General features: G+C 46.8%; 4 protein-coding genes across 4 annotated transcripts; 2 read left to right on the top strand and 2 right to left on the bottom strand.

Annotated features, from left to right (window-relative positions):
• Positions 1-130: 130 nt before the first annotated feature.
• On the bottom strand, positions 131-2,449 carry RhiXN_07282 (Fungal Zn(2)-Cys(6) binuclear cluster domain; the record flags this gene model as incomplete). Its single annotated transcript, XM_043327098.1, has 9 exons — positions 131-326; positions 383-684; positions 720-785; positions 868-1,048; positions 1,095-1,332; positions 1,388-1,436; positions 1,490-1,611; positions 1,652-1,781; positions 2,321-2,449. 9 exons carry the CDS (start codon positions 2,447-2,449, stop codon positions 131-133), a joined length of 1,413 nt encoding a protein of 470 aa, XP_043185570.1.
• A 3,558-nt stretch (positions 2,450-6,007) lies between these two features.
• RhiXN_07281 (rRNA-processing protein EFG1) lies at positions 6,008-6,926 on the bottom strand (the record flags this gene model as incomplete). Its single annotated transcript, XM_043327097.1, has 6 exons — positions 6,008-6,091; positions 6,151-6,447; positions 6,504-6,634; positions 6,693-6,705; positions 6,771-6,857; positions 6,921-6,926. 6 exons carry the CDS (start codon positions 6,924-6,926, stop codon positions 6,008-6,010), a joined length of 618 nt encoding a protein of 205 aa, XP_043185569.1.
• Positions 6,927-7,332: 406 nt separating this feature from the next.
• On the top strand, positions 7,333-10,166 carry RhiXN_07280 (amino acid permease; the record flags this gene model as incomplete). Its single annotated transcript, XM_043327096.1, has 18 exons — positions 7,333-7,425; positions 7,486-7,530; positions 7,585-7,601; positions 7,654-7,714; positions 7,772-7,883; positions 7,944-7,992; positions 8,052-8,124; positions 8,280-8,372; positions 8,527-8,599; positions 8,688-8,742; positions 8,803-8,918; positions 8,974-8,983; positions 9,039-9,091; positions 9,144-9,291; positions 9,348-9,498; positions 9,558-9,859; positions 9,921-10,003; positions 10,057-10,166. 18 exons carry the CDS (start codon positions 7,333-7,335, stop codon positions 10,164-10,166), a joined length of 1,644 nt encoding a protein of 547 aa, XP_043185568.1.
• Positions 10,167-10,770: 604 nt separating this feature from the next.
• On the top strand, positions 10,771-11,449 carry RhiXN_07279 (uncharacterized protein; the record flags this gene model as incomplete). The annotated part of the gene is made up of 3 exons (XM_043327095.1): positions 10,771-11,133; positions 11,261-11,353; positions 11,408-11,449. 3 exons carry the CDS (start codon positions 10,771-10,773, stop codon positions 11,447-11,449), a joined length of 498 nt encoding a protein of 165 aa, XP_043185567.1.
• Positions 11,450-12,325: the final 876 nt, after the last annotated feature.

Below are 12,325 nucleotides of genomic sequence, written 5' to 3'. Positions count from 1 at the left end.
ACTGGCCGCTAGCGGCCCACCTGGCTCGAGGACAAAAAGACAGGGTACACAGTCAAATATACACGGTTATTTAAAACTACTAATCATCCGAAACTTGAACACGCTCTGCCCTTTTCACAGTTCAACACACTTAAACAGTGGCTATAGAGGTGACTGCAGGATCATTCTGCACAACGGGCGTGTTCAGGGTCGCGGCGGCAACAGCTGGGGCAACGACGGTGCTCTTATCATCAGAGTCCATATGCACGTCTCCTCCTGCCTCTTCGGGTTTAACACCTGACAGTCCATCCTGAACCTCGGCAGGCTTTCCTTGCCGCGCTTCGAGCCTTGCCACAGCCTCAGCAGCACCCGCGACACCCGCGCCAGCTAGAGTACTAAGCACTTCACCGCTCGTTGCCAATTCTCGGCTATTCCTCCTTCGGCAACTTCCTCGCCCCAGCGGCGCTCCTCCAAGCGTTTAGCAAGTACTTCCTCCGCTCCAGGAAGGCCAAGGCACATGAGAGCACAAGCTTGTAAAGCATTCGCTCCAAGTTGGTCGAGATTTTCGGGTATAGGGCCAGTGAAGCTAATAACCGTACCAGGCTCTGCTCTTGTAGCGCCTACAATCTCAACAACAACCTCTCCCCAGGCAACGCTAGCACCAACAACGCCTGCCCATGCGCGGACCGCCGCGGCTTCAACAGGCTTGCCACCTGCGATGAGACTTCGAGAACGCGAACCCCAATGTTATGCAGAGCATTCTCCCCAACAGGGGCCGCAGGGGCTGGGGCAGCGGAGGTGTTCCTCTGTCATGCGAGACGGTATATCCTACAGCAACGTGGGTATGGTCCTGCTGTTCGGGGCAGCGGGACGAAGACGGCCGATCACGCCAAGTTGGGCAAGTACAGGCGCAAGAGTCTGCATGTTTGCGTCCTCTAGGGCTGGATCGATCGCAAGAGCTGGGTCAGTGGAATCCCTGCTTGCGATTGAAGCTGATTCGGTCATGAGGGTGGGCGATAGGCGGTAATTGATGGGGAATTCCATGAGATTGGATGGGATGCCCAGGGAGCTGTTGATGCTGCGGCGGTGGGCCGAATGCCATTGGTACCTGGTACTGTGCGTGTGCATATGTAGGAGGGATCGGAGGCGGGTTGAAATCCCCTCGAGTCCCATCTTGTCCTTCAGGGGGCTGTGCAGGAGAGCTGGCTTCGGCAGCTCCATTAACGGAAGAGGATGAAGGACCGACTGGGACAAACGAAGTGGCCGCGCCATTGCGAAGGTTGTCAAAGGTTAGGAATGGCAAGCTCCCAGAGTCAGAAGTGCGAGGAGTACGTTGAACTCGCGGTGAATTTTCTTTCGTGGTAAAGGGTAAGTCTAAACCTATATAAAGAAGGTGAAAAAAGCTCACCAGCAAGGAACATCTTGATTGTCCGTTTAAATTCATCGACTTGAGGCCCCTGCACAAGACATAAATGAGCGCCCGTACAAGCGCCGAGCGATGGGGACTTACTTTTAGCCACTCAGGACGATTGCGAGCATATCCAAGGCATTCAATACGCAAGCGTCTGCATGCCGCACATCCAGGATGTTGCGCATCGTCTTCTGTAAGCTTCCCTTGGTCGCATTTCTTCCCTCGAATACGACAAGTAAGACATCCCTCTTTGCTCCTCACCTCTTCTCCTTGCCTGGCACGTTACTACTACTTCCTGGCCTTTGGGCTTGGCTTTGGGTGGTGCACTTTCGTGTGTAACGACCATGTTACGATCTAAGACGGTGTATGCAAGAAGGGGTCCTAGGACGAGCTGAATGCGAGTGAGCGCCGGGCGCGAGTGGTGGTAGTCGGGAACAAGAAGCGCCCGCGACGATTTGACATTTGAGCGTTTGACACATCACAACATATCATGTGACTTGCACAAACATGTTATGCAACAACATTACGATATTGAGTCTGTGTCCGTCCAGGAGATATTCGTTCCTAACCCTGGTGCAACTTGTTGGTCAAAGGCAGTACAAAATTAGTATATGTGCTGCCCACGACCTGATGATCGCATTAATAACTGATAGCGAGAGTGCACCCTGAAAATCTCGGTTTCAATACATATAAACTATATGCGCCATTTAGCAGCCGGGATCAATAGGCTGGTGTTCAAGTGATAAAATTCCTGCGCAAGGCGCTTGAAGTCTTGGTATTATGGCAAGGTGATTTGAGTCCGCATTGAGATTCAGTAGTTATATAGGCGATGCTTGAAACAGTAGTAAAGTGTATGGTAGTTATGTGACACGCTCGCATTCTTGCTTACTATGAGATCATCGTTCTCTCATGACTAGCCACTAAACTCACAGCAAACAACTCTGCCAAGAAAGTTACGGTGCTGTGCCGCCAATCTAACGAATTTATATGATCGTCGACAGGCTCTCTTTCCATGCTCGGTACTTCTTGAGTGCTGGGAATGGTTACGAATGATGGCATGCTGTCGGGCGCATACTATCGAGCGATTTGCTCTTCTCCAAAGCGAGTCGAAAACGGCTGCAAAATGAAACTACGATGTCGAGAGTGTAAGGTGCGGTTTCAAATGTCTGGATAACTTCGGAAGTAACTCGACTTCTTTTTAGATGTTTAATCAACATTGTTTGGGGGCTTCTCTGGGTGTTATATTTTAAATCGAACCGTATAAATGAACGGATGGGCCTCTGATTTTAAATGTAGATCAGGTTCTCCGCGGTCACACATCGTTTAGTCAGAGTTTCGATGTTCGCTACCACTGACTAATAGACTATGAGTCCGACAACACAGGCGAGACCACTATAAATATCCAAATCAAGAACAACCTGACGCTCTGTATGGATTTCACCAAAAAAAAATTGCACTTTTTGGCGTCCCCTATTGGATGTTCTCTAGGAAATCTTGGCTGGATGGCCAATGCATATTAAGTAAAAAGGCAGTTAAGTCACTTCGTTGTATCTCAACACGCACATGCCCTTACACAACTTGCCGACGGCCCCAAGGCTCTCAATCCCGAGCTTGCGATCATAGCAGCGCCACCGACAACTCTGACACGCGATTCTTCGGAACTCGTATCCTGACAAGAGCAAATAGCAATACTTTGCTTCCGCATTGTTTAGTATTCAGTCAGCGGCTATGGTCTCTAATAAGAACGGCTCTCGGGACTGGGCGTTACGTTTATGCTTTAGGCTCACCGTAAAATCATTCCACATATACGGTTCGGGCTGAATAAATACCCTTCGAGCCGGCGCCCCAATTTCTCTCTGTTCTGACCTCCCGCCTCAGCCACGTACAGCACATAAGGCAATCTCCAAGGATTTGGGAAAAGAAAAACCGGCACCACTTCAACCACTTAGGGAGCTACACCCATGTCGTTCTTACCACTAGGGACGGATATCATGGTTTTGATTGAAGAGGGTCTTGTCCAGCTGGAATTAGCTAAAAGGCTTACTGGTTAGCAATATGGCAATCAGCCTGTTTCTTCAATTAACCATCTTAAATATCCATAACAGCGGTTTCGTTGGCACTTTTGATTTACGATTGGGTGAGCAACCTCCATCTGGAAGTTGCTTACATTTGGAGGGCGCCCTGGACATACGGTCGTTTCCTTTACCACCTCAATCGAATTTGTCCATTAGTTTTCCTCTGGTACATACACTTCTCTAAGGACTAGTTATAATACTGAGTCATTTGCATCATTGTATAGGATATCTCTACCAGGTATTGTCGTTCAACTCGGCTGATGAACGCCTCGTTGATGTCAATGTCCATGCGGAACTCAGTCCTATTATTTCATCCCTCACCCCATCCTTCAGTACGTTTTAATATCATTTGTAGCATGTCGGACACTTATACGTGAGGTCTGCCTACTTTCTAGACGTAGGTTTTATTACATTGCAACGTTTAACGCCTAGCAGACTTACTACCTACCCTGCGTATACAGTTGTAAACAGGTGATTGCCCTATACGCTTACGGTTGCTCGCTGTCAACGGATATAATAACTGGTGAGTGATACTTGGCTTGAACTATTTTTATAGTGTTACATGGCTGTTCCATTTATGTTTAGGGGTGCTTGTGCTGCGTTGCTGGGCGCTTTACAGCAGTAGGTACGATCAAAATAAATCATATCGTTGTTTGTTTCTTAACACCGCGGTGCTGGCTATAGGCGCGTACTTTGGTACGTTGTATAGTTAATCCTCATATGCACTCCAATTTCCACTCATTATACCTTGCAGTATTTTGGCTATAGGATTGACCTGTACAGCAACATCCACCATTGTAATTGCGAGCCAGATTTTAAAGGTGATCTTACTAGCGTTTGCGCCGTTGTGTCGACGTCTCCCAGCATTATTATTGACATATTTTTAAACAGCAAACTATATTTCTGCCCCAGATTCGTAAGTATAAGCAGTCCCCTTTGCAGGTGTTTCAGGTTCTTACAGCCAGTAGTTCCAGGGATATTAACTGGATGCACCGTACTTCCGCCCGCCTATATGTGGATAGGCCTCATCCCCACGACAGTCTACGAATCGATAGTCTTTATTGCTACCTTATGGAAACTCGGAACAATGAGAAAACACTTTGGTGCAACTGTTTTGTCACGAAGGCTTGCAGAACAGTGAGTTGAACGCATAAATCTATGCCCCATCATCCCATATTTCATGTTGATACATGACGTAAACAATTGAATCTAATAACCCCAAACTTATATTATAGCTGCGTTGTATATTTTGGTGTTAGAGTTGCGCTGATAGTGTTCGGTTGTATTGGGAGCACTATCAGGACTGTTCAGATCGCGACTAATGCGTCGGGTGAGTTGCGGAAATGCTAATCCGAATCAACATCCGAGACTCTAACATGAATGACCCAGGATCATCATAGCTGTTTCCAGCGTTGTGTGCAGTAGAATAATCTTCTCGCTCTACCAACTTGATGAAGAGCGGAATCGTCGCCTGTCACTCGGGAATCTGACAAATGACAATCAAGCCCTGTGCAATCGAGTTTGCTATCCCGATGACATCCGTCACTAGTTCTGGAGCCACTCTTACTCCCAAATGAGGAATCTCATAGTATTACGACGTTATATGGACCTATCTTACTATCGGCTTTCTTTTTCATAACTTATTTTATTTGCGTTGTTAATCACTCGCTACTATAAACTGAGCATAGATGAATCGAATTTGTACTATACCAATTGATTAGTTTCATGGGTCGTGTTGGCAAGACTTAACTCGTTTCACATCGGCTTTTGCCAAAGGTATCAATAACTTAAATATAGAATGGGCTATGCAGGAGGACGTTCGCCAACCTAATGGTCAAGGCTATATATAGCCTTATTAACCCAACTGCTTGGGATGGGGCGCCAAATTTGCGATCGGGAGCCACGAGTACGGCGCATGGTATCAATTCATCCGAACGCTAGCGCTATGCTTAACAGCCTAGTAGCTCGGGCTTATTAGTTGTCAGCGAGATTAGGATCAAATATGTAGTTTATGATCTTGTGTTTTGACCAGAGAAAGGTCTTGCGTTTCAAGTCATGTCGCACTGTAACTATACGTCACTAGCAAGGTTCCTGCTAAAGCGCCAAACGGTATTTGTTAAATGAACACCAGGCTTTAGATGTGAATAAAAGGCATTTGTACTCGAAGGTGCTTTTGTTCCTGCTCATGATGGGAGATATCTAAACTAGCTTCCAACTCTGGTGATCCATGATTATTCGATCAAAAGGCTGGCATTCTTAATCTCAGTTCCCACTCAAGCGAGGCCGCTTAATTAAGGAAAGAAAGTATCTGTGGCTTGAGTCCCTGTGCGCGTGAGATCGGCAGTGTAACCTTGTTCGTATCACCATCATTTTGCATAAGCCAACCAACACATCCTTCGTAGGTCTAAGTGATTGAGGATACGCTGAGCAAGATAACAGAAATGATCAACTATGTTTAATTGGCATTCAAAAGCCAAGCAATCCCAACTTGATACATAACCGAGTACGAAAGCGGAATAAGTAACACCGAGAAAAACCATACCTACGCATCGAAGAAATCATCGTCCTTGACGCTCACCAACTGTTGTTGGAATGCAAGTGGAGCTGACTTGGATTTCTTTGGCTTCTCTTGCAATTTTGGTTTCTTGGGTTTCTCGGATTTTGACGCCGTGTTTGCCGAGACACGATGACGATTTGAGGGTGCCTTTGATGGCTTCGGTTCCCCCCTTCCCCATCGGTCCCGCTATCATCGTCATCGTCATCGTCGTCCGAGGCCCCGAGCTCAGCTGATCCTCCTCCATCAAGTTCTTCGACTTGGCCATTCCCATTTGACCTTCGATTTTCCGGCTCGGCATCCATTTCCCCTCGTTCCATGGCTTGTCGTACAAGTAGGCGCCGTTCTTCACGCAATTTATCTGTCCGGTCGTCATTCGATTCGCTCGAAGGATACAGGCCAATGTATTTGTCGAGTTTGGGGTGGTTCTATGTTGGAGTGCAACGTTGTAGGGTAAATATAAGGAGATAGAATGTAAACATACCAGTATGTAATTCAAGTCCACACGATGGGACAAGAGCTCTTTTTGTAACTTCTTACGTTCTTTCTTGTCCAGATCTGGTGCCTCCAGCGCTCGTTTGGTTTGGGCGATCTTTCGGTTTACCTTTTGCTTATCTACGAGTAGATGGTTGGAGGTGCCAATTACGGTACGGAGGTCAGAGATATGACATACCAAAGAACTTTATCTATCGGTCGTATGCTGCGGTAAGTCAGACGAATTCCAATCTCGCTAAACCAAAGAGGTAAGTACCTTGTGGTATCGCATCGCCATCTTTCGTTCCTTCTTCGTCTCTGCTTTCGCTCTGCTTTCGCAAGATCCGCTTCTAGCGATTTGAGCCTACGTTCACTAGCAATCCTGACATCTGCTGCAAGGGATTCCTAATGTTTAAATTTGACATACCGGCATATTTAGATAAATATCCTTCCACAGTAGCTCCCGATATTACATACCTTTGCAAGCAACCGACGAGTCTGACGGATGGCTGACTTGACTTTTTGAACACCAGGCTCATCTGGGTTTGATTTCTTGTTGTATTTTCTTGCCTTATTTTCTGAGTCGGATTTGCCGTTTCTCTTGATATTTCTGGTCGAAGAGGGGGCATGGTTACTTGGTGGTGGTGGGACAGAAATGGATGCGGTTGGTGTAAATTTGAGAAGCGCCGCGCGCCAAGGATCGGGGAATGGATTTTGCGGAACTACCGATCAGCTAAAGTGTGATCAGGTCCCACTTGGCTTATCGCCGCCCATGAGGAACGCATAAATATTTTGCGTCCAATTTTTACTTCTTTCGTTACCCCACTACCCTCCTCCTCATGGCTCCTCAGGACAAAAAGTACCAAGTTGACGTCCCCAGTGGGGAGAGCCTCACTAGCGACGATGCTGAGCTCATTGCGATGGGATATCAGGTGTGTTGAGTGTGCATATGTCGAGTGGTGAGGGGTGCAACGAGCTTATGTTTTAATTAGCCCTCATTTAAGAGAGAGTTTACGAATATTGCTACGATATCATTCGTGAGTCCATCGATAGTCTTGGCTCATTGGTGCTAATTTAGACTTGATGTTCAGGCATTCTCTATCATGGGGTATGTTTCTGCTAGTCACTCTTATAGTAGATAGCTCATATGTCATTTCTAGCATGTGCTCATCCATCGCAACGACTTTCAACACCCCCCTCACCCTTGGTGGACCCGCATCGGTCAGTCTCTCCAAGTCGCGTGAGCTCTCATTATAACTGACAATTTGCCTCAAATAGGTGGTTTGGTGTTGGATTTTGGGAGCCACCATGTGTTTTACACTCGGTGCCAGTATTGCAGAGATCGTGTCTGCTTTCCCCACTGCCGGTGGACTATACACCGCTTCTGCTCGTAAGTTCAATTTGTCTAATCTTCTCGTGATTGTGCCTCAAGTATTCGGTTCCTGTTTAGAGCTCGTTCCTCCGAAACAACGTGCCATCGTAGGATGGGTTGTAGGCTGGTCAGTGGTTCACAGATAGCCCTTACGTGGGCTGAATTTCCGTATGATGTCATTTCCAGGCTCAATATGCTCGGTCAAGTTGCTGGTGTCTCCAGTACGGAATTCGGATTGTCAAACATGATTTGGGGAGCAGTAAGTAATCTCTGACTCGATTTTTTTTATATCATTCTTGGCGTTGGCTCCAATGAGCGTGCCATACAAAATCAGTGGTCCAGACGTCATTCACGCATCCGAATTCTGGCCTTGAACGCTGATAGTTACGAGCACTAACGTAACTATGATTCTAGGTGGTTATATCCAAAAACGACGAGAATTTTGTCGTAACTCAAGGGATGGTTGTCGGTCTTATGGCCGCACTGCTCGTCGTGCACGGTCTACTCGTGAGTTATACGAACATATCACCATGAAATGCTCCCCTCTCCCCTATCCGGCCTCCATCCCTTGTATGGCTTCATTCTTCCCCTGACGCTTCGGCTTCGGCTTGCTTCGCTTAACCGTACACCTCGCTTACCATATTTGGAATATTCCATACAGAACTCGCTTGCGACCAAATACCTCGCTCGAATGACGAGTGGCTTCGTTTTTGTCAACATTGGTGCCACGCTCCGTATGTACCTTTTCTTGTTCCTATCAAATTCTATCTGACACCGCCGCCCCCTAACTCACTTCAAACGCATACATCATATTTTACTCAGTAATCACCATTGTACTCCTAGCCAAGACTCCTCGGAGTGAAATGCACCCGGCAAAGTCCGTTTAATTTCTTGTCTTCTTCCATCATGCCCGGACTGACCGAGGTGGTATTTCTAGCTACGTGTTTGGCTCTGCTGGTGTGGTCAATCAAACCGGAGGCTGGAATACAGGGATTGCATTCCTCTTTGGCTTGCTTTCCGTCCAATGGACTATGACAGATTATGATGCGACAGGTATGTGGAACCCCGTTAATTTCACATGGAAGTTACTGATGCTATCGTCGCCCAGCACATATTTCGTACGTTAACAAAACGTGTTCTCTCGAGATTATGACTTATCATTTTCATTTTCAGGGAAGAAGTACAGCGTGCTGCCGTTGCTGCACCCGCTGCGATCTTCATTGCCGGTCAGTATTATTCGCTAAGCTTGCCTTTCATACCTGAACCACTCTTCTCCAGTCGTGGGCACAGGACTTCTTGGATGGCTCTTCAACATCGTGCTCGTTCTTTGCTCTGGCCCACTCGAGGATCTCCCGGGCCCATCCGGCCTCGCCGTGTTGGAAATTATGTATAGACGCATCGGACGCGCGGGTGCATTGTTCCTTTGGTATGTTGTTCATCCGCCTCAATATTGATCTTTGTGTATTAACTAAATTTACCTAGGGTTTGGGTCTGCCTTACTGCGTTCTTCGTTGTTCAAACCGCACTTCAAGCATGCTCTCGCACCTTCTATGCGTTCTCGCGTGACCGGGGTCTCCCGGATAAGGGAATTTTTGGGCGCATTACCAAGAACCATGTCCCATTGTACGCAGTGGTGAGTTTGGAGGATAAGGTTCGTCCCAAAGTGCAGCTACTGACGGAACTACTCTACAGTGGCTCGTCGTATTTCTCAGCATTCTACCGGGTCTCTTGGATCTTGCCAGCCCCATTGCCGCGCAAGCCATCTTCGCGCTGACCGCCATGGCCCTGGATCTATCGTACATCGTCCCCATCGCATGCAGGCGAATTTTCCGGAACCATCCCGAAGTCCACTTCAAGCCCGGCCCATTCTACATGGGAGATGGGTTCCTTGGCTGGGCTGTCAACATAATGTGCATTCTCTGGACTCTTTTCGTGGCGGTTATCCTTGCTCTCCCAACAATTATACCCGTGACTCAGCTAAACATGAATTATGCGTAAGTTTCCTCTTCCTTTTCCGTTATTTTATATATATATTAATATACGTGCGTTGTATAGATCTGTCATCACCGTCGGTGTTATGGTTTGCTCTCTTGCGTGGTACTTCGCAGGAGCACGAAAGCATTATCATGGTCCTACGAGTAGGTTCACACGATCTTTATGTCTGGAAGCGGTTCTGACGGTACATCTTCAGGCAATCTTGGACCCAATCACCAATCAGGCGAGAGGGACAGTGGCAAAGACCTCCCTTCTTACGACGATATTTCGAATCAAAGCCCGATGACTCGAGTGCAACAAGCCTGATATCGTCGCTAAGAACTACTTTGTTCAGTTCTAGATATATCACATAGGTTAAAAAAAATCCCCTGAATTTATTTGGTTTATCTTTGTTTCCCAATATATCTTGTAGTCTATCAGTCTACTGGTTTTTCTATACCAACCCGTGTTGTTTCTTTAGTTTAATTCAATGTACCCCCTGTGTGGGAATTGGGAATTATCCAACGCTAGATGACAGTGCTTCGAGAACTGACAATACTCCATGTTTAAATTCTCCTCCATTAGACCCACTTGGGGCAGAGTTATGGATTTATCCCCAAACCTACTTTCAAGCTACGTTTAGAATATCAAGGCCCAAGTTGACTTAGTCCATCACGGTGATGTATCGCTCAGTTAACGGGCCCAAGTAGCCACTATGCGCGTCCGGACCTTGATTTCATACTGAAGCTAGAGTAGTGTTCTGCACTGCATTAAACCCACTAGTTCTCACCAGACCTATTTAAGTGGGTGCTCTGCGGCCACTCAAATCGGCCCGCCTGCAATCCCGTTCGTGCAATTTTAAGCCCTTCAAGTCTTGTTATCTATCTAGGTTATCGCAACTCGAATGGTAACTTCTCCGCTTCCAGTCACAATGATCCCTCTCCATCCTCCAACTTCTTGCGGGGATTCTGACAAACCCGAAATGTGGAAATGTACCTCTGCCCTGTTCTATGGCGCTGCGATTACTCCTGGTACTAAGCCTCCGGCTCTCAATACTTGGACGATGAGAATTGTGCAAGTCCATACGCAAATCAAGTGGCGAAGGTTCCTTGTACTTAAGTTAACCTCTGACGAAGTGGGGCGTCCTACTGGTATTTGTCTGGAGGAAGTTCCGTACTGTATACCAGAGAAAACGGTTGCTATTTGGGAAGTGGATGATCTCGGATGCCAGCGGACATCACCTCCCGAGGTCGACCCAGGCCATATTATCACACGAAACTATTGGAGCATCTCAGTGAGGCTACCAGCCAAGCTATCATCCTGAAAAACGCAACCAACGATCCTTTCCGACCTTGTTTTAATCTTATGCGACTATTGACACAGAAAAAGGTGCTATCACGCTCTGGCTTTGACTTGTTCAGGCAGATAACTCAGGAACAAGCATGGACCTTTTACAACACTCCTCATCCGGCATATTACCGCCCGTCAATGAGGATATCAAGGGGATAGATATGGTAGGCTGCTGCGCTCGTGGTATTTCGATCGCATATACTCACCTAGCCATTTAGGATACAGCTTTCAAAGTTCTGTACTCAACACATCGCCTATGAATTTGTTTTATAATCTCTGAGCATTTACTTGTTTTGGTTTCGTATCCAATGTTATTGTTGTACTCAATCTATTGAACACATTATTTTATCTCTTCGTATTGGGACAGAGTCACGCATTCATTGTTAGCCGGTCTTACAGATATCCGCAGCCGCTCTCTTAGGTATCATTTTTGAACAGAAGCTCTCCGTTATACGTGGCTAGAGTAACATTGCGTGACTCGCCACCGAAGCACAAAATGATTGGAATAGCGATAGTAGCGTTTCCCACGTGTGCCCCCTACTGACGTTATTAACTAGTTTTTTTTCGGCTCCATTGTCGATCACCGGCTTCCTTAACGAGCCAGCGGGTACCTTCGGCATGAACGATCAACGTCAAAACTCGGGTGTCAGAATTCTGATTCATGTGGGTTAACGCGATACGACGGCAACTCGTTATGATGTAACCTATCTTTTGGATGACAACGACGTATGTGAGTGTTCTATCATGATGTGACAGCATGTCTGTTTGCTCGGGGGAGCGTACTATCTTTATTTCCGGTTTCCCACAGAACCGCGGGGCTCTATCCCATGCTCACTATAATGTCGGTCTTGGATATTTTATCATACGTTGAATGCCAGAAAGGCCTGGTCAGCAACGGTATACTATCAGAAGCTCAGAAAAGCCCCGCTGTTGGAAAATTTAGGACAATTACGCTTGAGTAAAATTGTGAAACCCGTAATCAATTACTATGCCCATCCATAGTCCCCGGGGATGATGGTATACATGCATATTTGATATCTGGGGCGGTACTTATATCCTCTGAACTGGCTCTAATACGATTGATGCGGCATAATGTGTCACTATATTTACAATAAGTAGATGTAGTATTAAGTGTT

The sequence above is a fragment of the Rhizoctonia solani genome, chromosome 13, assembly GCF_016906535.1.
Source record: "Rhizoctonia solani chromosome 13, complete sequence".
NCBI classification, from domain to species: Eukaryota; Fungi; Basidiomycota; class Agaricomycetes; order Cantharellales; family Ceratobasidiaceae; genus Rhizoctonia; species Rhizoctonia solani.
The sequence above is the reverse complement of the archived record's forward strand: the minus strand, read 5'-3'. Positions and strand labels throughout refer to the sequence as shown.